The sequence below is a fragment of the Epinephelus lanceolatus genome, chromosome 14, assembly GCF_041903045.1.
Source record: "Epinephelus lanceolatus isolate andai-2023 chromosome 14, ASM4190304v1, whole genome shotgun sequence".
NCBI classification, from domain to species: domain Eukaryota; kingdom Metazoa; phylum Chordata; class Actinopteri; order Perciformes; family Serranidae; genus Epinephelus; species Epinephelus lanceolatus.
The window spans coordinates 26565988-26593021 of NC_135747.1; the positions used below are offsets into that span (position 1 = coordinate 26565988).

The window sequence follows — 27034 nt, forward strand, 5'->3', positions numbered from 1 at the left end:
CTATCTACTTCACTACATTTCAAGGGTAAATATAGTACTTCCACCACTGATTTTTTTGAACTTGCAAATATTGATAGCAGTATCAGGCTCAGAAAATTGATTGCTTTTAATGCTATGCCATATCAAAAGGTCCATACTAAGCTGTTAAACTGTGCACAATTTCACTGTAGCTATATGTATTTACAGCTCGTGTACACTACATAAAATACCCCTTAATTACATATCCCATAACAAAATAATATTAAATATTTACTTTTTTATTTGCAGTAACACAAACAAAACTGATTTATGCCAATGTTGTGTTTTAAGTGTGCTATAATAAACTACATGGGTGCAATACTGTGTGCAGCTCACTGTCAAATATCTGACAGTGAGGTGAGAGGTTTGTAAACACAGCACATCCTGGACTATACCAAAGCCTGAGGGCAGAGAGTTCACAATAAACTCCGCATCTCCATTTTGAAGCTATGCGCGGAGAAACTGGTTTCTTTTTGCTCTGGGCAAGAATTAATCCTAAAACTTTAACTCTGTTGACTTTTCTGAGGACGGTTTGAAGACAAACATGTCATTTATTACATAAAATACCGCCGCCCCACCCCTTCTGTATCAGGAAGTGAGCCCTCCCTCCGCGTTCGGCTCTGAATCAGCTGAGTTTGAGGATCCCGCCCCGTTTTAACCATCACTTCTGGTACTCTGGGGATGGTTAGTGTCAAACTCATCTTCAAAGCAAATAACAGGCTTACCGCCTTGTTTAGTTTGGCTGTGTTACCGTGAAGCATGCACCATGAGGACCGGGCTGTCGCCTCTTTGAGTCGGGCTGCTTTGAAGGGAGGGTGCTCCGGCTCATCTTGCTTCACAATTGGTGAGTCATTGATGCACCTGATAGCTAGCTAATTTTGTTTACGGCGATGCTCTAAAATGTATACATATTGTCCTTGTTTAACCAAAATACTCTCACAGACGAGACACTGACGTTGAAACATGACGTTATCGCTACCTTTTTAATAGCTAGCTTGCTAAAGAAATTCTCCCAACCGCTAAATTCAGTTTCAGCATCAACGAAAATGCACAAGCTAACGTTAGCTGCACACAAACCTGCTTGAAGTAAGACATATGTCTTACTTGTTTCCTGGACTTGAAGGCAGTGATATTATCATCCAGTCTGTGGCCTGAGGTCGTGCAGTTACATAATACACGCAGCTCTATCGATGCTACAGTATAGTCAAAGGCCAAAAGCTGCTGCAGCCAACTGTCATTTGGCCACAGCTTGTGTTGCCTTCACATCTGCAGCCTCCCAGCTGAACAGCAGTCACATTAAAGCCCGCGGTGGTGGTGTCAGTCAGGTGACACAGTCCATAGCGGTGCTTGTTGTGTGCCACAGTGTGTGTGTGTGTGTGTGTGTGTGTGTGTGTGTGTGTGTGTGTGTGTGTCCACCCCCCTCAAAGAAGCACACACCCCTGTTCCTCACAGCAGCATGTAGACATGCATGGTTTTTATCGCACTTGCTGTTTTGCTGATACATACAATGAGGAAGTGAGAATGTACATTTAGTTCTGCTTGGCCTGCTCCATTTGATTATCTAGCTGTCACCTGTGACTAAACAGGGTTTGTCAGATCCTCATTTACTTGAAGGTTGCACACAAATAGGTAGTCTCTTTGCAGGGAGAATTCAGGTCGGTCTAATAAGAAACATCTGCACAGGGGCTGTGTTGAATAGCATGACCTCATCTGGGGAAGTTTGCCATGTAGTGTTACTTTGTTTTACATATTCGGTCTTTAACTGCTCCTGTTTTTGATACCAAGGCTGTCAGTGTGGGAGAAAGCGTTGAAAAGATTAATCCACTGAGAGGGCTGTCACTAGGATTACTTCAGTCACGGGTACTGCATGTGGCTTTTACAGATTAGACGTTTTTTGGTCTGGTCAGAGATGGCTAACCACATGGTATACATATCAAGGTGTACGATCGTAAATGGGTGCTACTTCTTCCAAACCTGATTTCCACCTATGTAAAAAGCTGCACATACAGTTTGCTAAGTCTACCATATCACCTAAAGGCAAAGGCTGTAAGGAAATGTATCCTCAATAAGGTAGGGAGTCTGGTCGATATTACTCACAAGGCCAAGTTTAGCTTATTACAAATGTATTGTTAATGCTGTGTATGTTTGCCAATAAGTTACAGGAAATTGCATTAGGGAAATCCCAAAAGAGGACAAAATGATGCAAACTAGTTGACTCTAATGATCAAAAATCCATTTAATGCAGGCTTGTCCACACCACGCACTTTTCATGTTTTGTTTTTTATAGGTCTGTATGGTGCAATAAGTGCATAACAGATTTGTTGGGTGACTTAAAGAATATTTAAGAATATATTTTCCGTGTTTGTGTTGTTTGTAGTTGGTACTGATTCAATTTTCAGTAAGCTCATTTTATAAAATGTGTTGTAATGTTATTTGATGTGCCTGATGGCCTGAAAATTCAGCATTGGTTGAGCTATAGAACACGAGTGTAATTAGTTCATGGATGGACTTTGGGAATCACCGACAAGGTTTACCTGCGGACTGTGTTTAAGACTGAGAGATGAGATGAGAAACGAAATCATTTTGAGTCTCCACCCCTCTGCAATACTTAGAGACTTTATTTTTTTATGTAGTTATCTCTCCATTTTTCTCACTCACTGATTGTTTCCCTCTCCTGTTGTCTTTCCCCACAAAAAATGAGCACACCTCTTCCTCTGTCCCATTCCCACGGGTCAAGATTTGGGTTAATCGAACTATGTTGAAGTAAAGATCTGCTGTGGGCAGTTTGATGCTGCAACTACCAGTTTATTTATTTGTTGATTTTCATTTGTAATCACTTGTTTAGTCCGTAAGTTGCCAAAAAGAGTTAAGTGATGTCTTCAAATTGCTCACTATTAGTATGATTTCATAATTATTATTAGCATTTTCTCCTTTACTTGACATATGACACTGGACACTGGACATATACACTGGAAATAGGAGATCAGGGATATGACATGCAACAAAGGTCCCAAGGCTGGAATCAGACTGAGATGTTGCAGTACTGTGGCACGCACTGTAGCCATGCAGCTACCAAAGGCACTCCAAAATTGCTTATTATTTTGACCAAGCTACAGTGAACCCAAATTATGAGCACATTTTTTAAACTTCGAACAACAAATGCTGGGTGTTTGTCATAAATGACTCAAAATATTAATCTGTAATTTGATTTTCATTGATTCTTTTTCCATCAATAGGCTGATTGTTTCACCAGAGCAGCCACTGACACGTGCTGTTGTGTTTGTCCACAATGATAAAGCCTCTCTCAGCTCAGGCACAGCAAGTCCAGATGTCTGTGCTCCTCTAATCCTGCCTTCACTCCCCCACCCATCTCTCTGTTTAGCTTTATTCAAATGCACTACATGCACGTGTACACACACAAACACACACCACCGTCTTTGCCATGTGCTTAAAAGCAAGAAAGCTACTCTTTCTAGATTATACAATATATTTAGCAGTTGGGTACCTTGTTTCTAAGTTTGTTGTGTCCCTGTGTAACCCATAATAAAATTATTTTCCAATTTCAGTTCTTCCTCAGGACCTTTTTTTTTTTTTTACTTTGCACTAATCAACATTTCTATTTAATGGAAATAGGTTGTAGTGACAAGCCCACAGAGAATTATCAGCCAACCTGCATTTTACTGTTTTTGGTTCAGTCTCGCCACTCTAATAAACCCTCCAGCGACAGCATGCAGCAGTTTTCACTGAAAAATCCACACGCTACCTGACCAGCACCAAACGGCAGACAAAGTCTGCATATGCTAGAGAACGCAGTAGAGCATTTTGCTGCTAAAGAGCCACACATTATCTTCAGGATGTTGTGGAGACTGAAAGAGAGCTAAAAGTATAGTGAATGTTGGATTTATTTTCATCAGGTGGCCAGAAACATGGATCCAAGTGAATGCCAGTGTTGCTCTGTGTCTAACTGATGTGACAACACATAAGGTCCTGTGATCATATGTCAATTTTGCCCCAGGTTTTCCCCCAGGAAGCCAAAAAAAGCCCAGTTATGCTGTTGTAAACTTCCCTGTGTAGACAGAAGAGAAACAAACTGTATCCTCTGTCTGTTTGTGACCAGCTGGTTTTCTCAGAAGGTGCACGCAAGCCCACATAGTGTGTGCTCACACAGCTCTTCCCTTCTCAGACTGAGAGACAGGTCAGTTAGACAAACACGAACCAGTCATGAATGAGGACATTTGTCTCCACAGCCTCAGAATGTGCATAAAATATCAGCGAATAGACTTAATTGGGTAATTTTATTTGCCATAATCCAGCCTCAAAGGCAGAGGGACATCCAGGAGGCTGCAGACAGACAGATACTATCCTAGAGCTGACAGTTCTTGTGAGTTCGAAAAAGTCCCTTTCCTCAAAACCTGTCGTTTGTCTCGCCTCTTTTCCAGAAATATCGTGTTGAATATGCTGTGATCAGACTGATGTATCATGGATCCTGAGGAGTTAGAGCTGCAGAATGACTACCGTTACCGTAACTATGCGTCGGTCATTGAGAAGGCGCTGCGAAACTTTGAGTCCTCGAGTGAGTGGGCGGATCTCATCTCCTCCCTGGGCAAGCTCAATAAGGTACGTTGTGATGTACAATGTGGACTTGATGCCATGGAAATACGTAACTGCTTATATATTTATCTGGATATATCTATGTGCTGCTAATGCTCTTTCTATTTGTCATTTAGTCTATTATCTGATCTGAAGTCACACTACCGTTTGCAGTTTTTCACTTTTCATATTTGTCATTGATATTTTGGGAGTGACATCTTCACAGCTGCTTTATATGTTTCAGTTCTCTGTACCTATGGGGAAGTTCTTGTTTCTTCTTGAGACTCTCTCCCTCTGTTAAACACCCTTGTTGCTCGAGACTTCTGGCTATTTGTTTTGGGCAGTAAACATGCTACTTTTCTTTTCTCCTACAGAGCATGTGTTTACTTTGGAGTGCCTTTGTGTGTTGATGCAAAAACATTAGTCCTTTAAGTACACAGAGAATGCGAGGGAAAATACACATCGTGTCCCTTAAACATGAAACTGTACAATGACAGTATGTACAAAATCTCACCTGATGTCCCCTTGTGGGTTTACTGTTTTATTGGATGGTCGTACCAAATTCTAAGTTAATATGTAAACCTATTGGTACGTGGCCAACCTGTTTTCTTCTGGTGTTCTGTCTCTTCCTTTCAGGCCTTGCAGAGTAACCTTCGCTATTCCCTCCTGCCCAAGAGGCTGATAATAGGGAAGCGTCTCGCCCAGTGCCTGCACCCAGCTCTGCCGAGTGGAGTGCACCTCAAGGCTCTGGAGACCTATGAGATCATTTTCAAAATAATAGGAACAAAATGGCTGGCCAAGGATCTGTTCATTTACAGGTAAGGAGTCAGGAGTTTTTACTATTTCAGTAAGAGAGCTGACCTGATAATGTACGCAGCGTCTCATGGTATAACGTGTGTGTTTATGGTTTTCAGCTCAGGATTGTTCCCACTGTTGGGCCATGCAGCCATGGCAGTGAAGCCTATGCTGCTGACACTGTACGAGCGTTACTATCTCCCGCTGCAGAGGGCTTTGCTGCCCAGTCTTCAGGCCTTTATAACAGGATTACTGCCAGGCCTGGAGGAGGGACTGGAGGTTTACGACAGGTACGTAGCATACATTGTTTTAAAGCATGACAATATTCTGCATTTCTCTTACTGTCAAAAAACCCCATGGAAAAACCAAAACCAAAAATGACCGATCCTGCTAACAAGTGTTGTCTGTGCTACTTACAAAGCACAGAAAGCCTGATATAGCTTATCTCTCTGTGCCACAGAGCTCCATTGTTGTACAAAAGCTATTAAAAGCTCATCAAATAGCCACACTGTCACACTGGGTGACATGCTTCTTCATTATAATGAACCTGGGCACTTTCTTTTATTTTGTGTCACTCCCACAGACACCTTCCTACTGACATAAATATCCAATTGTTTTTTAATCTGCAGCTGAAAATAGTCCCCAAAAGTGCACCATTCAGGCTACTCAAGGTTTATTAATGCTTGCTAAAGACTACAGTCCCCAGCTGTTTTGTTGCCTTTTTTGGTTTAATGAAAGTATACATTAGTGACTCGTTAGAAAAGGAACAAATGACCTCGGGACTGAGAGCCACATACGAGGAAGTGGTAAAGAAATAAGAGATAAACATTTCTGGTTCTTTCATGTGATTTGTTAGCAGCCTTTTTTATGACATTATAATCCTATACCAATAGTGCAGCTAAGTATGTAATAAGCTTCTAAAGAGGAATGGCTTTGTTTGAGGTATATTGCCATATTGCCAGCTCCCATTATCTGTTCACAAACTCTCGTATTACAGCCAAACAGTGCACTAAAATATGTTCCTGAAGACATTTTAGGCAACAAATAGGCAATACAGGAAGAGAAAGTGGGTGTGCATTCAATCAGTAATGCCTAGTCTGAGTTAGAGAGAGAGGGATGGTCTCTTGGTCCACTTCTATACTCTTTGTGTTTGTGGTGGTGGATGGCATTCAAAAATGAGGAAGAGCAATCGGTAGTTTAAGCAACAGTCCAAGAAATGCATCATCTGGTGGATTTTCGCTGGCAAATGAGTGGGGAGATCTGGGCACTGGGAAGATGGAGGGATGTTTACCATAGTTTAATAACACATACTACCCACAGAGGTATGATTAAAAGCTGGTTGTAAATTGGCAAAGTATCCCTTTGACTCCTAACTGTGGGTATTCTAATCCACAGTATTGCATGTAGACGGGATGCCACATCTTGTTATCAAAGAGTGCATCAGGAAGTGCTAAACCTGCGTCATTCAAACTTTGGTGAAGATGACACCGCTGAACATGAGTTTGAGTTCAAGACTTTCTACAGATGTGGCTGTAACAGAATGAGCAGCTAATATGCCGACAGACTTGCTTTAGTTACTTTTAAGGGTCATCTTGGGTGAGTCAGATGACCTGTCAGGATTGCATACTGCTAAACAATACTTCTGTCTTGGCTAGTATGACATCACTAACCACAAAGTCAGATCAGAAATATAGATTTACCAGTGGATGTTGCTGAACACATGTCAATGAGCTGTCTCCATTCTGTCTTCTCTCTGTCCAGGACTGATGCATTGCTGCTGAAGTTGTCACTGCTGGTGGGTCAGCAGGTGTTCTATGGTGCACTATGGGGCAGTATGCTGGTCACCCCCATGGTGCGACTGCCCGCCTCGGTCTTTATTGTCACACACTTTGACTGCATGGCATCCGTGAGCCAGCAATCGTACATGCTAGGCTATGACCATCGACTGGTGGTGAGTGTCTTTGTCTGACTGCACACATGTGATACAGAGCACTTTTATTAATGATGGGGATATTTTTGTATTGTGGACATGTTTCAGTCATGTGTCAGTTTAATGCTGCAGTCTGCTCTGCCACCATCTCTTATCACCTGTCTGAACTTCTGTTGACTTCTGTCTGTCCTTAGATAAAGTCGGTGTGTCTCTCTCTGCAAGATGCAAATGTCCTGGTGCAGAGGAACATGCTGGAAATCCTGCTTTACTTTTTTCCCTTTGCTACATGCCTGGTAGGTGCAAACACACACTCACCACATGTTTATCTGGGCAACATCTTTGAAGTGATCAAAGTAAAGCTCTACTCCATTTCTACTCCTGAAATCACTCTGCAAACATCATTAGATTCAGGTTATTCAGGGAAAAAAGAAATTACCCTGCTGCTTGAAAATACTGTGAATTACTTTTGTGAGTTGTCTCAAATACCACCTCTTTACCTTCTTCATTTCTTTTCCGTCCTGTCACCACGCTCCCATTCTATACTGTTGTTCCTCGGACCAACTGTTTCTCTGTGTTGTCGGTTTAGGACCCAGCTGAGGCCGGTATCGCCCTTAGCGGCAAAGACATGGTGACCATGGTGTCTGCAGCCTCACTGACTCTACTCCGCAGAGACATGTCCCTCAACAGACGCCTCTACGCCTGGCTCCTAGGTGTTGATCACTGAAGTACCCTTCAGTAATGAATTACCATCTCAGTTTCCTACTTAACTCAATAATGTTTTCCTCTGTGTGTGTGTGTTATAGGGACCGACAAAAAAGGAGGAATGGTGGCACCGCACCCCACCCTCTCCACTACCACTGAGGAACATACATCATACTACTTCAACACCTACTCTAGAGATTTCCTTGTGCAGGTAACTCATCCATGTGGTACCACACATACACATGCCAAAACCTAAAATACATAAATGTGTTCACTTTTAGTTTAACCTGATTTGTCAGTTTTGTTTAAGAAAAAGTTGGAAATCATGGGAATATGAATATTTGCCTTCTTGCGGAAATTTAGATAAGTAGATTGATACCACTCTCATGTTTGTATGGTATTTATGAAGCTGCAGCCAGTTAGGGCTGGAACTTACAAATATTTTCATTGACGATTAATTTGTCAATATTTTTCTTGAGTAATGGATTAGTTGTTTGGTCTTTAATTATGTTGATCAGTGTTTCCCAAAGCCCAATATGATGTACTCAAAGTTTGTCCACAATCCAACAGTATTCAGTTTACTGTCATAGAGGACTAAAGAAACCAGAAAACATTCACTTTTAAGAAGCTACAATCAGAAAAGTTTGACATGTTTTTCTTAAAATACTACTCAAACTAAGCTAAGTAGCAGGTTATCTTAGCTTTGCATAAGGATTAGAAACAGGCTCTCTCCAAAGAACACAAAATCCCTCTACAAGCACTTCTAAAGCTCTTTAAACAAGGTGTTATGTATTGTTTGTTTACTCCATAAAAAGCTGAAGTGTGAAAACGACAAGTTGTAGTTATACGGAGGTTTATGTGTGGGAATACTTCTTTGCCGGTAGCAGTGATGTGTCCTGTCGTCACAGTGAGGTTCCAGGCAACCAACTGAGGAATGAGGAAGTGACTACATCAAGCAGAGAATTTTTCTCTACAGATAACTTCTTTCTAACCCTCAGCATGAAAGCAAATAACCATATTTCCCAAAATGTCTAAATATACTAAACAAAAGTCAACTCAACCCAACTAAACTAGCAAAATGTCTAAACTGATTACTGTAAAGATAATAAAGAAAAAAATGAGCAGGGTATATTTCAGCTTGGAGTGTAAATTAAAGGAAGCATAATTCAGTTGTCACATGTTGGTCAGGTGTGTCTGTTTAAACACAGTACCAATGTATTTTTGTCACCTGTTTCTCTAATTCTTGTTTGTTTCTGTGACTTCAGGCTCTAATTAACATCCTCAAACAGAAGGATGTGGAGAGCGACCCAGAAAATGTAGTAGGGCACCTCAGGCCCTTTCGCATCATCATCAGTCTGCTGGATAAACCGGAGATAGGTAAGCAGCACTGACATGTCAGAATGCTGACTTACAGGTCAGGTCAAGCTTAATTATACCACCTGTGGAAATTTGGTTGCAGCCGTGTAGTCAAATGTCAGATAACAGGGACAAACAGTACAAATGCCGGATCCTTCAAAGTAAGACAGCTGAATGCTCAATAATAAAGTGCTGAGGTGCCCACATCATATGTGCTAATTCAGGCTATGAATTTCTGTGCAAACAAAAGAGACTTTGTGTTTTTTTTAGTCCTCTGAGCAGGACAGTTCAATATGACCCTGGGCTTTCCTTAGGTCCTGCCTTCAGTAGAGGTCAAAGAGCTGCAGTTTACTCAGCCCAATAACTTTGCTGGCAACTTTGACAAGCCAGCTAAGCCTATTCTTATTGGCCAGATTCAGGTTCCCGAACCATGTCACAACAAAGAAGAACAGAGCACACTTAGTGAAACTTCTATCAAACAGAGTCATCATTATAGCGCACAAATTAGAGCCTTGGATATTTTTAATGAACAGATACTTTCCTCTGCGTTTTGGCCACTTGTCTGTACGCAAACATACTTTTTTTCTGTCACTAAAACTGTATTTAAAAAAAAAAACTCTAAGGTGCAGATTTTGCAAACTCTGTGTGGACATGTAAAACAGAGTGTTTCGGAAACGGTGTGTCAACTCCTTAACTTGAGCATGCCCATTGTTGGTTAATGGATGTAATGAGCACATGCTAAAAACAACCACAACAGTGGCGACTACTTTACATTTATATATATGGACAAACTGAGGCATCTGCTGCACCCATTGTTTATGCTCCACCACGTCTGCATTGTAAAATCCACCAAAAATGACAATTTTTGTAACAGGCCCAGTCGAATCAACAGATGGGAGAACATTTTGAGAGTGGGATTGTTGTTTATTAGGATTGGAAGGAAAACTTTGGCATGTCCAGAGCTTTACTCGTATGTTAGAGTGAGCTCCTTCATCTCTAAATTGAATGTGAATCAACAATGATAAGATCTCGAACGTTAGCCTGCACATTTTACTACCTTTGTGACAAGGGGACACTGCTGAAGACAGCTAACGCCTGCGAGCTCTTGGAGTCCTTATGCATTCTAGTGTGGACAGAGATATTTTGTAAAGCAAAGGTCATGTGAATAGAATTATTTTATTAAACAGAGGGAAAAAATGTTTTCAAAAGTATCTGCATATGTTTAGATAGGGTCTAAACGAGCTCATATTTCTCAAGAAGAATAGATGTTGTTGGACCCTTTTAGAAATTGCATCTACGTTTGGTTGGAAGGGTGCCAACTTCCCAAAGTCAATGATAATGTTCTTGGTTTTAGACAAAATCAACTCAAGAAAAAACTCCCTACATCAAGACATAAAGTCACCAACTACTGGCCCATGATCTAGTTTCTCTTCTTTCAGGAGGCATAGTAAAACAGAACCATTGGCTAACTTTATAATGTGTCTCTTCCAGTATGTACTTTTACAACCAGTGAATGTGTGAAGCTTTTTGAAAGGACACCATTAACTCTCACAAAAAGCCTTAAATCCATCCAGTGAGATTATCATCAAGATTAAACTCAAAAGAAATGTCTCTGCAAGCAACTATGGCTGAACACTGAATTACTTGATCCACCGCTCTTTGTTAATGTCTCAGCTTTAACTTTAAGTATGTATCACTGTAGTAATGACAGTGTTTCTGTGCAGGTCCAGTGGTCTTGAGCAGTGTGATGTTGGAGGTGGTCCGAGCCTTCTACAGATACTGTCGAGAGATGGTCGGAGAGGAAACCATCACCAGCTCGGGGCTCTCAGGCAACCTGCTAGCCAGGTGAGAGCGACAGATGATAGGACAGATCACAATTGAATACAGATATTGTACCTGGCAAATGAATGACAGGAAATTAACAATGCTCTTTTTTAAAACAGCAAGATAAAAGAGAATAAAAACGCATCAGAGATCATAAAGACGGTGAACATGCTTGTGAGCTCCATGAACAGTGAATACCTGTGGGAGTACATGACCAGACGCTTCTGCACTTCTCTCAGGTATGGCAGGAGTGACTGTGACACACAGTCCTTGTATATAAATGAGATTTCTGCATGTTAAAAGAATGAAAAAAAACCAATATATATTGTGCCAAAAATGCGAGATTATAGAGAAAAGTCTGCATTAACATCATATATAGTACAGCTTTATTACAACAGTGGCGACACTATAAAAAGCCAGTGGCTGAATTAGATAGTGTTTCTGTGCAAAATAAACATTGCCAAGACCAGATACAAGTGTTGTGCCTTCAAAGCATCAGATTGTTTTGATAATGGCATATAATTAATTATTAAATATATTTCCATATCCTCATTCTGTACTTTTTTTTTTTTAAAGGAAGTTTTTCAAAATACTACTTCTATTTATTTCAGGGGGCTTTTGTGTCCTAGTTTCACATTTATTTTCCAGCTTTTAATAATTGATAGGGTGTTGGTGGACGCTAAGTCAAAATTCCATGAAACCTATGGCTAATACAGCGAACATCTTAAACAGAGGAATTTTGACTGAAAGTCAAGGTAGAGCGTTGTTTTTTCGATATTTCAACTGAGTTTTTTAAAGTAGACGACATTAACACATACAGCTAAAACCTACATGTTTTAGGTTCCATCTTGATGCACAATTTGTAGAGTTTTGAAAGAAATCCAGCCGCCACATCGGGGTTTTGTGTCACTACTCCAGCACATGATGTGTGCTGACTCAGTGGGGCGATCAGAATATAACGATCACTTTTCAATAATGTGTAGTACATGAAACAACTAGATAGTAAAATCAAAGTCCTGTGTTGCAAACAGAATGTGCATTTTTATGTTTTGGCCATCAACAATGATATGAATGGTTTTGAAGAAATAATGCACAAACGTGTCCTTATCATTTAAAAATATCTGTTTTCATCGTTTTATTTATGCTTTACCAAACTCTTCTGGTACATCCGTAGTTTTTATTTCTTTACTCTATAGTCCCAAAGATGACCCACCAACACCTCCTCAGCAGGACCTCAATCATCCTGCTCCGTCTGTCACAGAGATGTCCAATCTCATCATTTTCCTGCTCGACGTTCTCCCTCTGGTAAACAACTCACACACTCACACCACTGGTTCCCTCCCTTGTGAAACAAAATTGATTCAGTGAGTAATATTTTAAAAATTTAGATTTGATTGGTAAAAATAAATGTTGGTTGAATTTTGGCAACTCCAACAAATGCTACAAATAGTAGTATTTCGTTAAAATAGAGAATAATGATAAGGTTTTATGTGGTTGACCCTTTTTTGCATCCCTGCGGTGCTCAGTTACAGTTAGGTTCAAACAAATATTGACTATTACTCAGCACTGGTTGACCTAACTCTTGAGTCATATGCACATTTAAAGAAATTTGTATACACAAACAGTGTGTTTTGCATGTTTGTTTTTTTCCCCCCTCAGGAGCTTCATGCTGACATCCAGTCCCAGTTCCTCCCTGAGATGCTGGGCACCATGCTGCGGACCCTGCACAGCCAAATGGACTTTGTCAGCCTGGAAGATGTCACACAGGGTCTGCGTGCCTGCTTCAAGGTCCTCAGTAAAATCCAGATGCCTGTGGCTTATATGGATGTCGAGTCAAGGGCACAGACAGACGAGATGGAGCTGCAGTCACCTGCGGAGGAAAGCAAAACGACTCCGGTTAGGCATTTTACAGTCTGTGCCAATGTGGTTTATTTTTTAGATATATCTACGATGTTTGACTGTTCCTCATCATGTCAATTATTCTATAGGATACAGAGGGAGAGAAAGATGGCAGCGTTGGTCAGGTTAATGGTCACCATGGAGATGAAGAGCTGAACAGAGATGGAGGAGACGAGGCAGAGCCTGCAGATGGTATTTACCCAACGCTCAGGTCTGAAGACAGCGGACTGGGCGTCAGCGCCTCACCGTCCGAGCAGCAGCTTCCACCGGGGTTGGGGATGGGCGAGGAGGGAAATGGAATTTGCAATGAAGGCGAGACAGTGTGGAGGAGAGGAGGCACTATAGACACCATGACCCAGTGTCTGCAGGATATCCTGGCCTTCATAGCCACAAAGTAAAGTACCCAGCCATTAATAAATTAGCTGTAATTTATATTGACCTCTTTTATTAAGTGTTATTTCTAAATGTTTTCACTCCTACCATGTTTCAGATACCTGCTGGTGCAGGTGGAGGATGTCTCGGGACCAGAGGAAGTACCCCAGCCAGACCTAACTGCTACTTCTGTGGATCAGAAGACGTTGTTGCCAGGCATAGGGGGGCGTGAAATTAAAGACAAACTGACTGAACTGTTCATTCCAAACAAGTCTAAAGCCCAGCCTACACCTGACGCTCAGCTCTTAGCAGCACCTGTGGAGAAGAAAAAGGAGCGTGGGCCTGTAGGGGGTCTGGACTGGGCGGCTGGCTACATGCCAAGGAGCAAGGCAGAAATCTCTGAGGCCTGTCGACAGGCCTTCACAGCCACCTGCCACCTGCTGCTGGAGTGCACCACCTTTCCTGTCTACCTAACTGAAGAGGAGACTCTGGTTCTCCACACAGACATATTCGGCCCCACAGGTCAGCACATAGATGGTCCAGCTGAGTTAATACTACTGTCAGCTACATACTTTAACCCACAGAAGTCATTTAAGTGTTTTTTTTTTTTTTTGTTTTCCACAGGTAGTGACGTCAACAGCTTGCCAATGTGGTTGAGGTCGTTGATGACACTGTGCTGCCTGTCCAGGGACTACAGCATCCAGCACACTGCAGTGGCCTCCCTCTTGGAACTCATCAACCACTCCCAGTCTTTAGCACTGGTCATCCAGGACAAGCACAGACGCTACCAGACATCTGACTCTAACCCTCTGAGCGGGCGGCTGCAGATGGTCACTTTGCCACCGATCTCCCCCGCTGTGCTTCGTGCCATAGAGGAAAGCACAGATTTCTATCAGGTTAGGTTATAAAACAGAACATGTTGGTTTGCTCAAAGCTGTTACATAAATGCAGTATTAAAGATGTTGTTGTCGTGTCTCAGAGGGTGTCCCAGGTACTGTGGAGCCAGCTGGACACGGAGCGGAGAGAGCAGCACACTTCCTGTGTGGAACTCTTTTACAGGCTTCACTGTCTAGCTCCGTCAGCATCCATCTGTGAAGACATCATCTGCCAGGCGCTACTGCACAAAGACAAGGTGTGTATGCCTGTACTCATGCTGAACCACAATTTATTCACATTTTAATGTTCTCTAGACATCTCCTAGATGTGTCAGTTTAACTGGGAAACATAAACTGAGGTGCCAAGAAATGTGATGAGTTGTGTTTGTCTGCCCCAGGCTGTTAGGCTGGAAGCGCTACACCGCTTTACAGTTCTGTGGCACCTGACCCGGGAGATCCAGTCTAACAGGACCATGTCTCTCAATCGCTCCTTTGACCGGTTAGTACATAGTTGTAGGTGGTGACAGTAGGTGGTGATAGATGGAGAGGGTTATTTTTACTAATTTATATCACTGTGTCTGGCCTAGTCCACACTGACTCACGTACTTTTGAAAACAGTGTTTCCCTCCTTCGTTTTTAAAGAAAATCCCGTCCACACAAGCACTGTCACATGTTAAAAAACTGCAGACTGAGTAAGATGTGAGCCTGCGTCTTCGTATATATAAACCATCCTGAGAAACACTGTGTGAACAGTTTTAAATTATTTTGATAAAGGCATAATGGTTTTCCTTTGGGGTTGGGATCCTCTTTTACTGAATCTGACTGTTGACATGTGTATCTCTCTCTCTCAGGTCTCTGTGTGTTGTGGTGGAAAGTCTGAGCTCTACAGATGGCTCAATTAGTGCAGCAGCTCAGTGCTGGCTGGTCCGGGCTCTTTCCCTCGGTGACGTGATTCGGATCCTGGAGCCTATTCTGTTGTTGCTGCTTCACCCCTCCACTCAGCGCTGCTCCATTCAGAGCATCAAACAAAATCTCACTGCTGGTAAGCACATTTTTCAGCACGTGTCATATTAGTCGTGTAAATGAGTAAAATTTCAGTTGGTTGACTTCTTTGGTTTGGTTGTGTGTGTGTGTTTTGTTTTTTGTCTGAAAGGCAACTTGAAAAGTATGAGCAACAGAAGTCGAACCTCCACCAAAACTTCTGCAGCATGTATGGATTCCATGGCAACAGAGGTCACCAACTTAAATCTCATGAGCATTGTGGACCGGGAATCCCTGTGGGCAGAGTTAGACAGTGGCCCAGAGTCGGCCCAGCCGCCGGACACTTTAGTGGTATCGAGGAGTGAAAGTGAGGAGACAGTCGAGGAGGAGGCTATAGAGGAGGAGGAGGAGGAAGCTGAGAGTGAACACACTGAGTCAGCTGACACTAGTGGTGCCCAGGTATCCGCTGAGAACTCCAGCTCTGGCTCTGTCCCCTCCCATAGCGTAGAGGAGGGTGTGGTCAACGGTCTGCGGAGGACAGAGTCCGAGCACACGCAGGCATCTGATTCGCTGTCAAGTGAGGATGAGGAGGATTTGGAGCTGGAGGCTATGGCCAGGTCCCGACTGTTAAAACAGGAGCGTGAGAAGAGAGAGGCCATCGACTCTCTGTTCCGCCATGTCCTTCTGCATCCTGTGGCGGGCGGTTGGCGCCATCTGCTCCAAGGCTTGGCACTGCTTGACAGCCTGCTGAGGAGCAGTGCTGAGTGCCCTCTGGTGGATGCCCTGTCCTACACTTCTCTGGACACAAGCTCTGCTGCACATTTAAACCTGGTCTCCAACCTCCTGCAGCGCCACCAACAGGCACAGGATGGTCACGGCTTCTACGGCTGCCTGCTTTCCCCTTCCTCCTCCCCCTCTGTGCCCCCATCCCTGCTTATTGAACTGCTGGTTTCCTTGTGCCTGCGATTCCTGCGCTCTCATTACCCTTCCTATCTGAGCCTGAGTCCTCTCGACCTGCAGGGGAACAGGGAGGTTCAGGTGAAGAGTGTGGAGGTGCTGACCCGGATGGTGAACCAGCTTGGCTGCAAGGCAAGGGGACAAGAGGGCAACGGGGCCAGTCTGGAGCCCATCCGCAGACTCCTCTCAGGATGTAAAGTGCAGCAATATGCTCTGCTTACACTTTCTGCATCCATGTATGTCAGTCAGAGGGGAGCGGACAAGGGACTTCCCAAGGGTTTGGAGCTGCTGGATGAGCAGGGAGGCCTGTCAGAAGAGAGTCTGGTGAATCTTGGAGCTGGAGGTGGACAGGAACAGTACCCCTTACAAATGGAATTACTGAAACTCCTCCAGGCTCTCATAATCCTAGAGTACCACGTGTGGCCCGCTGGGGCTGCCTCTGCAGCTGGGCCAGGTGGAGCATCTGGCCAGCCCGGGGAGCCTCGGGAATCCCCAACCGCCACCACCCCGCTTGCTCGTGAGTGGCAAACAGCGGTTCTCTTTCAGCAGTCCATCAAGGCAGCGCAGTACGTCCAGAGCCATCCCATCACAGCCCAAGGGATGTTTGTTTCTGCCGCAGCCAGGGCTCTGCAGCCACAGTACGGCTACGCCATGCACCCCCACTGGGTTTCACTGCTGTGCTCATGTCTGCCCTACTTGGGTCGCTCATTAGGCATCATCGTGGCTCCGCTCATCAGTCAGATCTGCAGGAACTTGGACGAGCTGGTCAAGCTTTACGAGCATGATGGAGGAAAGGCAAATCAGAGGTAGATTGAGCTCCACTGACAACACGAACTCTCACTGACACTGTCACGATTTTACAGCTTTTTTTATTTAACCTTTATCCAACCAGATAAAAACCTGTCAACTTTTGTTTGAAACTGGTTAGAGAGATGATAGAGTCTAGATTAAGTCTAGTCTGCAGGTCATTTCAAGATCAATAAAATAGACTCCTTTTTACAGCATTTGTCCTCACAGGTGGCATCTTTAAGCGTAGACAGTTTCAGATTTCAAATTGCAGGTATTTTGGACAAATACAAACTTGGAGCATATGTACATGGGTAACCTGGCCTTGTACATTAAAATGTATGCTGCATCCCATGCCTATAAAATAAAAAAGATCCAGTCATTTTGTACAGTGTGTAGTGATGAGTCCTGTAGCCTGAGTTTAAAATATATCTCTAAGCGGAATAATGAAGTGGGCTAAGTTTGGTCAGAGTAGTGGGACAAGCAAATCTGTAAATGGTATTACCATAGTCTGAGTCAACCAGTAGTCAAACCCACAAAGAATCCGTGACCCATATAAAAAAGTAAATAAAGTCATGGAAGAATATTTTCCACTTCACAAGCTGAATAATCTAGCGCAAAGACACACTGCTTGCCAACAGTATTCATAACTCAAGAGGATAATCAGTGTAAGTAGTTGCATGTGCCAGTTTGTGTCATGGTAAATGTGCAAGAACCAGCAGCAGCCATCAATCACAAAATCCCTAAATTCTCTCCTTTAAATTTTAGCCAGTGCTTTGAATGATTTTTTTTAATTTAAATTTGATTGTGTTTCTGTCTTCTGATCAGCCTGAGTGGCAGGAGGGAGAACATTGCTCCTGACTACCCTCTGACTCTGCTAGAAGGGCTGACCACCATCACACACTATTGTCTACTGGACAACAAGAAGGTAAGGAATGACGCACACACACACACACACACACACACACATACACAGATGTGTACCTGTTATGTGTATGAGAATGTAAACATCCATTCTCCTCCTGTCAGTCCTTGGTTACCTGTGATCCCGTGGACATCCGTAATGCACGCAACGCTGTGATCGAGGCACTACCGCACATGCTCAGTAGCATGACATTGTTGTGGAGGGTGGTCATGAAGGAAGAGTTCCAGAGGAGAGCATCTGACACTGCTCAGAGCACCAGACACACTTCTACCTCTGTGTACTTTAAAAGCGCCAAGGTGTGTGTTACATATTCATGTTTTCTGCATTTTGTTATGCCAACACAAATGTACAGCGTATAATAATAGATCTGTTTCATTAAGCGTTGTGTGTTTGTGGATTATTATGGAAAATTTCCTCCATTCACCATGGGTGTCTGTTAAGATCTTACGTCAACGGATACTGGAGTTCCTGGTCCCCCTTACTGGGCAGTATGGGATCCAGCTGATGGCTTCACTGGGAGCAGTGTGGAGCAGCAGGAGGAGTAAAAGGAGACATAGAAACCAGGTAAGAACTGCAGTGTTTCTAGATACATAGAAAGGACACAGTCACATATGTCCCTGAAAAGCTTCAGAGCTCTCGTTGGCTTCATTATACTCCTGTCTTCTGTAGGTTTTACCTGTGGCCAGTGAGTCTCGTCTAACCATCGTGGCTTTGGTGAAATCGTTGCACACTTTGCACACCGATACCATCCTACAGTTGGTGAAGGAGGTGGTGAAAAAGCCACATCAGATCAAAGGAGAACAGGTATACAGACAAACATACATGTAGAGCTGCTCAAAACTTGTATTCTGGAAGTTTCTGAAGTCAATTTTATGTAATTGTTGCAACACTTTCTGCTTTTTTTTTCTCTGTCAGAAGTCAACCCTGGTAGATATCCCCATGTTACAGTTCAGCTACGCCTATATCCAGAGGTAAGTAGGGAATACAGTGCAAGTCCCCACCTCAGGTTTAATAAGACTGTTCTACAAATACTCACTTTTGTCATCATTTCTGTTCTCTGTGTAGCATTTCAGCTCAGACTCTGCAGGAAAACGTGGCTCCTCTCCTCAGTTTGTTGCGGGAGTCTGTTCAGCTCAATCTTGCACCACCTGGGCACTTCCTGCTGCTGGGGTTAGTTTCAACATATTCAATACTTCTGTATTACAGAGTACTCTTACACAGACAGTATCAAAGCTCACACACCAAAACAGCTCAGAAGGCTCTATAGTCCATGTCTGTGCTCAGCAGACAGTTCAGACTAACAACCATATTCATCATATTTAATTTTATGATGTTAACAATAATTGGCCAGTGGGTTAGTGACATTTGTTTATTTCCTTTGGGACAATATGACACTCATCAATGGTTTCTGTCTTGCAGGATACTCAATGACTTTGTCAACAGGCTCCCCAACCTGGACAACAAGAAGGACACTAAAGATCTGCAGGTATGATGCATGTTGTGTAGCTATGATTGAGTGCATGTGAGATACAGTGGTGATAGTAACGGTGATGTCATCATGCAGGATGTGACTCAGCGGATCCTCGAGGCAGTGGGTGGGATCGCAGGGTCCTCTCTGGAGCAGACCAGTTGGCTCAGCCGCAGCCTGGAGGTCAAAGTTCAGCCACAGGTGTGCGCTGAAGCAGAGGAGCCTGACGACGCAGACGCCGATGGTGACCATTATGGTAACTTCTGACAGATACATACATGCATGACCTCATCCGCAATCCCTATCCACTGGTTAAAAAAACAAAACCCTGGGGATAAATAAAGCCCTCTGTCAGATTGTAAGCAGAGCTTACAAATCACTACTGTTGCCATGGAAACACTGCACTTTCCCTAGTACTGTTAAGCTTAGTATTCCCTGGATGAACATGACTTTTTTTTACTTGGTTTTAAAATTTGACCTGAGAATAGAGGCCTGCCAGGGTATCCATGGAAACCCAGCGGCCCAGCTGCTGCAGTAGCCCCAGGTACCGCCTGGAAGCAGTGCTGATAAGTGGTGTCATTGGTAGAGGCACAGCTATACTATTTGAAATATGCAGAAGGGTTATTGTCATTCTGTATGCGATTGGGGAACAAAATCAAAGGACAAACCTGAATAACAGTGTAGAGAAACATAACTAATAAACCGTCTGTTGTGCTCAGTGATGTGTGTAAAAATCCTGAGACTGATTTTGGATCAAGATGGCATAGTTAAAACATCAAATTGACGTCATTCAATTCAATTTAGAGTTTGTTATTAGCGCTCAGATGGCAAGAGCTTCGAAATCATTTAGTGGAGCAATAATGCTGCACTAAATATCGCGATACTATGCTGTATCGATTTGTTCCCCACCCCTACTAAATACACAAGGAGAGCAGGGTGATGAAGAGGGACAAGTGACAGCAAGGTTGATGGGGAACATGTGAAACAAATCAGGGTGGGATCAGACAACCACCAGGGCAGAAAAACACACAAAGGCAGGAAGTGAAACCAGAAATGACACATGAAGAGTAAACCTATAAAACAAAACAGGAAATAAGACTATACATGAACGCATAACACGAAAAAAGGAAAAAAAAACAACAAACAGAAAACCCAAAACTCAAAAATATGTATTTGCACATGTTTCTCCATCCCATAATTATTACAAGCAGGGTAACCGTCATAAGCAAACTCACTGTTGTCTCTGTCCTTATGTCCTTGTCAGAGTCAATGGCTCAAGCTAGCACCATGGTTTCCTCTTCAGCGCCCTCAGTGTACAGCGTGCAGGCTCTTGTACTTCTGGCTGAGGTGAGGTTTCATTTATGGTGACAGAGTTAAAGGATGAATCTCTGTGTGTTTGTCTTGTTTAACACATTCTCTCACTTTGTAGGTCTTGGCACCACTTCTGGACATGGTATACCGCAGTGATGAGAAGGAGAAAGCCGTTCCTCTCATTTCTCGGCTCATGTACTATGTTTTCCCCTACCTTAAGAACCACAGGTAACTTTTGTTGCAGGACAGTCTTAAATCTAAAGGCTTTTTGGTCTTAAAAGGCTTCCTCTAACTTGGGCTGTCTCTCGTCTAGTGCCTACAACATGCCCAGCTTTGAGGCAGGTGCTCAGCTGCTGAGCAATCTAAGTGGGTATGCCTATACCAAAAGGGCCTGGAGGAAAGAGGTCTTTGAGCTCTTTATGGACCCACTCTTCTTCACCATGGATGCCTCTTGTGCTCCCAGGTTAGTATGTTTATTTGCTGAATAGAATAGAATTTATTTTCAATTACTCACCACTCAATTAGTAACTTCAGAAATGTTGAATAACGTACATGCAGACACACAGAACAGTCATAATAAGTGTGTCTTCATGTCAGAGAACAATGACAGGGGACTTCATGTAAAGCCATATTACACAGGAATTGAGGCTTACCAGTTTTACAGGAGTGTAGAGGAGAGCCTCTAAAGCTGCATTAGCACCGCATGGTTCAGCTCGACTGGTCAAGTGTAATAAAAAAATTGCAGTTGCAGGGCAACCTCTAGTTCCCTTCGTAGAGTCCTTGGCAGTGGCTCAGGTTCGAGTCCAATCCACGGCCCTTTGGTGTGTGTGTCACCCCCCCCACCCCCCAGTGCCACTATCTTATATATATGTATAAGCTCATCTTGCTTTGAACGCTGACCAAGGCGATATTTAAAGAAAGTCCCAAGTGCTACCCACAACCATGGAATGATGGTGCTAATGTTGAGTAGAGCTGTGCCATACCATGCAGTAGTCTGCTGCAGCAGATGGGAAGGTCATGTGTTTACCAAGCTGCTTCATTTGCCAAATTAATCCAGGAGTTGACACGACTGAAGGTTCAGAGAGTTTCATGTTACTCTTCCGTCTCTTTTCATGTCAGTATGCATATGACTCTTGAACAATAGGAACCTCAAACCGGTTATAGATGTCAACTTAAACGGCAGGTGGTGACTGATGATAATCAAATTTAATATCCAATATGCCATGCCCAGAACTCTTGAAGGAGATGTTGGTGTGAAAATTGTAGTTGGGAGTGACTTATGGCAAGAGCTGACAGACAGAGGAGTGAATGAATGCTAGGGCTGCACAATTGATAGCTATATTATCAAAATGGCAATATGGCCGAATGTGAAAATGACATGCAAATATCCCCATTCCCATTAAAATAGCGACTCATATTGCACTCACAGTATTTGCCAGAAGTATTTGCAATATGATTTTTTTTGCATATCGTTCAGCCTTAACCCATGTTTTGACTGACTGCCCTAATGGAATAGCTGTTCTTGCCTAGCAATCACAGTGTGTTCTGGTTAATCCTGCACATGTGTTTTATCAGGGTTTTTGATAGATTTTTTATGACGCTCTTTCTTTTACTTCAGTCTCATCTTTTCAGCTCAGCATGGGGGCAGTTGCAAGCTCACAGCTCTGGCTGTTGGAGCGGGGGAAAAAACCCAGTGTGCATACAGTGTCTAAAAATAAATTTAAATATTTCTAGCTGCATCTTTATAAAGACATATTTTGTCTGTCAGGTGTATTTGATATTACATAAATGAATTAGAAATTAATTGAAAGCCAATGTCTAATGACTGCCCTTTGTCCTGTGTAGTTGGAAATCCATCGTTGACCACCTGCTGACTCATGAGAAGACCATGTTTAAAGACATCTTGAGTGAGTACAGCCTCTCACAAATGTTTGTGGTGCTGTTAAGATGCAATTATAGTCCAAAGGTTCAAGCTTATCTGTGACACTTTGAAAGTATCAATTTATAAAAAAGAAAAGAGAATTAAACCTCCTGTATGTATTTGTGCTGCAGGCATGCAGAGTGGCTCCCTGAAACTGTTTACCAACGTAGACCAGAAACCCATGCTGCTGAAGCGCCAGGCATTTGCCATGTTCAGTGGCGAACTCGACCAGTATCATCTGTATCTGCCCCTCATCCAAGGTGTGTTGCTGTTACTGTGTATTTATGTAGGTTTCTATGTAATCATCTTCACCTTAGTGATAGAGACAGGCACACAAATTGACTGTGTTTTTAACGAAAACTTCACTCTTTTCAGAGCGCCTTACTGAGGCTTTGCGCATGAACCCTAGCCCTGGTGTTTTAGCCCAGATGTTCCTGATGTTTCGTGTTCTCCTGTTGCGGATTTCATCCCAGCACCTCACATCTCTTTGGCCAATCATGGTCACAGAACTGGTAAGATCCCATCTTCTTAGAGCCTGACTTTATACACAGAGTCAGTACTGTATAAGTGTTTGTTTTAACTGTCGTAATGGAAATGTCTTTTCTTTACCCAGATTCGCATATTTGCACGTCTAGAGAAAGCTCTGCAGCCAGATAAAGACGTCTCAAAGTGAGTTGATTCTGTTATTCACAAATTCGTATTTCATTGACGCTCTTACTCAAAGTACTTAGTCGTTACTTGTGTACTTGTGTACCAACCCAGGCTTGCTAAAGTGGTGCGATCAGCCCCTGAAAAAAATGGACCAGTGAATTTCTCTCAGGCAGAGTTGGACATGTACCTGTCAGCCTGCAAGTTTCTGGACACCTCGCTGGCTTTTCCTCCAGAGAGGATACCACTCTTTCAGATGTAAGAGCTTAGGACAAAAAAACATGCTAACATATTTCTTTGTATAAACTGTGGTGTTGCATTAATTATTTTGTCTGTGTATGATTATTGTCTATGTTCTACGCACAGGTATCGTTGGGCATTTGTCCCAGAGGTGGACGTGAACCGCTACAGTGGCCCAGAGAATGCGCTGATAGAAGGCGAGCAGGGATGCGTACCCCATGTTGTCAGGGTACTGGATGGGATACAACTGCGATATGGGGTAAGATATTACGTGGGTTAAAGAAGTCAATTTCAAACCTCTAGATGTAAAAGTCTATACTCTTGAATGATCATTTTAAGAAGATGCTTAGAATTACTGTGAGTTGTACCACACCCATGTAAAATATTTGTTTCTGATCAAGGTACATCTCAAACATACTGTACCTTTAAGTCCAAAGGTTTAAACATTCAAAGTCATTGTCCAAGTCTCGAGATGTGCTTTTATGTTAGGGAATGTTCATTAATACCTCCCCGGAGCTACAAAGTATTTTTCATACCACCATATTTCCACCATAAAAAGCCTTTTATAGATTTATTTATGCACCAAATGTCGGTAGTATTTGAGCCAATGCAATGAGCAAACAGTACGGAGGGAGCGAGAGTTTTCACCACAACAAACGGCTAATTTCAAAATGCAAAACCTCCTTACAAATCGCATCGTAACATGAGCTGTGTGTGCACTTCAGCAAAATATGGTTGCGTGATATAAAGGAACTTTCCTTTAGGATCTTCCTTCTGTAAGCCAAAGGTAATATGACATAGTCAGGCCTCAAGGTCACATTCAGGTCAGTTGAGCGCTGCTTCCCTGATTGGGAAAGGCTGGCTGGCTCAGTCTCTATAGCAACCAAGGTTAGGGTGAGATATCCTGCTCCCTGCCCCAGAGTTAAACAGGATTACTGTCTCCCTTTAAAATGCACTGTGTGTGCGACCTGAGGGACAGACAACATGACCTAGGTCAAATTAGGTAAGCAGAGTTATAAATACTTTAAATAAAATTCTGCTTCAGAGGCTTTCCCACCCTGACAGTTCTCTGATATAACAGTGAAGACTTGCAGTGACCATGTTTAAAGATATTGAACATTGTGCAAAATATTGTCAATCAGCAGCTTCAGTTCAAAATAATCTGTATCAGGAAATGTGTGGTTAAATGCACATGTAATGACAGCGAGAAGAAGACAAACTGAAAGACATACTGTTGAAATTGCTTTTTTTTCTTGAGACATCTCAGGCTGTTCATCTGTTTTGTGAAAGGGTGAATGTCTACATGATGTTCTTGTAATTCTTTACATACTGTAAAAAGGGAAAATATTGGCGCTGATGTTACTTATAGGTTATTGTGCAAAAAGTTTTATAGGTCTGGCCCATCTAAGATCAAATTGGGCTGTGTGTGGCCCATGAATTTAAATGACTTTAAATTAGTTTTTTTTTTAAACTAACTGTGGGCTAAGGGCACTAATAGGTGTCCATTTATAGAATAAAGAGGACCTGGCGTAACTATATTCCACAAAACAAAGCAGTGTGGCACTCTGCCCTTCCCCCCTCAATTTTTGGGCCCAAGACTCATACATTTTACTCTTTATCTTTCCAGACGCTAAATGAGCTCAGTGAAGAATCTTCCACGGAGCATTTGGAGTTCCCCCTCCTCACTCAACGGTCCCTGTCCTCCATCACCCAGCTGTTGCCTTTCCTTCGCACCCTTTGCTGTTCCTTCCAGTCCCCTCCCCCTTACAGCCACCCCATGCCCCACTTCCCAGTAGCAGACTACCCAGCAGCCAGTGCAGGCACAGTCCTGAACAAGCTGGAGTGCATCACTGAAGAAGAATTCCTGGACCCCATGGAGAGTTAGAGCTCAAGCATGAAGGTTTCATGAACTAAGTCCTCTTCTAAAGCTCTTTTACCTGCAGCCATATGAGTGGAATACCTAAAATAGGCACAACTGATGACGCTGTTGTATTGTGAACAAGACAAAAAGGAAATACTTTGGAATTCTGTTTTTTAAATGTTTTAACTTGTCTGATCTCCACATGAATATGTGTACCTCTGAGGTTCTCTCACACTGAGTCTGTATTGGAAAAGCTGAGGGACTTTGTTGTAGCTATGTGTGTATGTAGCTTTTTGGTTATCTGTAAAAAACGTGGTTAAAATATTATTGCAAGTTACTGTAGAATGCTTCTTTCTCTGTCAAGGATGAGTATCATCTCAGTTGCAGATATTCACACATTGAGATTGTGTCAGTGTCTACTCTCTTTGCTTTACTTGGCTTTAGACTAAAAAATGTCAACACAAAAACAGGTATTATGTAAACCAGATTCAAATGATTGCCTATTGTTCTTATTAGGCATGCAACCTATACTAACAGCCGTTCCAGTAAATATTTTTTAGTTTAACACCAGATAGCAGAATCACTGTGAAGAACCTCATTAAGTATTGTTAATATGTTCTTTCGACTTTTTCATAACCTCCGGTTAACCACATTCTCTGGTGCGTGCATAATTACGTCTGTCTGACTCTGAGAATGTAAAGACTCCAGTGTATGGCTGCTGTTGCAGAGGTACTTTCTCTTTTATTGTTATTGGATACATCATTATGGGACCTCACAAACTTTTGGCTAAGATTCATGTTAAGAATTGTATGAGTAAGTTACTGAATGTGATTTGTGTACACCGGAAAAACCCTCTGAAATATTTTTGGGTGTACCTCCGCTAATTTATGTGCTAGCCATTTTTGGTGTTTAAGGGAATCAGCCTTTCTTTGTAGTTGTTGATTGATAGTTTTTACAACTGCCTGTTGTCTGTTTTTCCACAATGCTGAATGCTCAAGTAATTTATTTTGGATGTTTAAAGGACCATGTCAAGTTTTGAATTAACTGAAAGACGACTCATTAAATTAAATATTAAGCATAAATTACAGCTTTAGTTGTTTTTTTTTTGTCTGCATTTGCACTGGAAAGACATTGCTATGTCTGTGTTTGAGTGTGAACGGGTGAATGAGCATGAAACACAAGCATTAATTTTCATGCACATCATCCACACAATATACAATGCAGCATCACTGCACACAATGACATCTTTCGGCCATGGTGCAAACATGTCTTTTCCATAATAAAGTTTTCTATACTACATGTGTTGCCACAACTTGAAATCCCACAGGAGGAGCTGAAGGACGTGGTACCATAGAAGCAAGTTTGGACTGCTTTGCTTAATCGGCTGCCACAACTCAGACCCATGACGGCCTTGGAAAATGGGGAAATAACTGTACAAATGAGGTAGAGAGTGAGGGTACAATCCAGTTTTACAGTACTGCTGAAAAATGCCTTACATGTAGACCAAATGTAACTTCAACAAACACACAAAACAGACATGACTGAATAATATGTTTTATAGAGGAGAGGAGAAAA

At 42.6% G+C, this 27034-nt stretch overlaps 1 protein-coding gene across 1 annotated transcript; it reads left to right on the plus strand.

The window, feature by feature from the left end:
* Nucleotides 1-654: 654 nt before the first annotated feature.
* Nucleotides 655-26541, plus strand: dop1b (DOP1 leucine zipper like protein B). The gene is made up of 38 exons (XM_033617322.2): nt 655-862; nt 4458-4635; nt 5245-5426; nt 5523-5693; nt 7165-7354; nt 7528-7626; nt 7920-8043; nt 8137-8246; nt 9301-9412; nt 11116-11236; nt 11335-11454; nt 12412-12520; nt 12875-13111; nt 13204-13508; nt 13605-14008; nt 14111-14382; nt 14466-14618; nt 14760-14860; nt 15213-15403; nt 15515-17105; nt 17914-18013; nt 18115-18306; nt 18452-18574; nt 18680-18814; nt 18926-18981; nt 19076-19180; nt 19430-19496; nt 19575-19734; nt 20743-20825; nt 20908-21017; nt 21103-21252; nt 22635-22696; nt 22842-22970; nt 23086-23222; nt 23324-23379; nt 23473-23616; nt 23725-23857; nt 25226-26541. The coding sequence occupies exons 2-38, from the start codon at nt 4498-4500 to the stop codon at nt 25481-25483; spliced, it is 6930 nt and encodes a 2309-aa protein (XP_033473213.2). The 5' UTR covers nt 655-862; nt 4458-4497; the 3' UTR covers nt 25484-26541.
* Nucleotides 26542-27034: the final 493 nt, after the last annotated feature.

Excerpts from the sequence above, each read along its gene's own strand:
- dop1b (XM_033617322.2), top strand. The coding sequence starts at position 4,498 with ATGGATCCTGAGGAGTTAGAGCTGCAGAATGACTACCGTTACCGTAAC. Across the intron at positions 19,181-19,429 it reads GGGCACTTCCTGCTGCTGGG|GATACTCAATGACTTTGTCA; the intron begins GTTAGTTTCAAC and ends TCTGTCTTGCAG. Across the intron at positions 21,018-21,102 it reads CCCTACCTTAAGAACCACAG|TGCCTACAACATGCCCAGCT; the intron begins GTAACTTTTGTT and ends TCTCTCGTCTAG.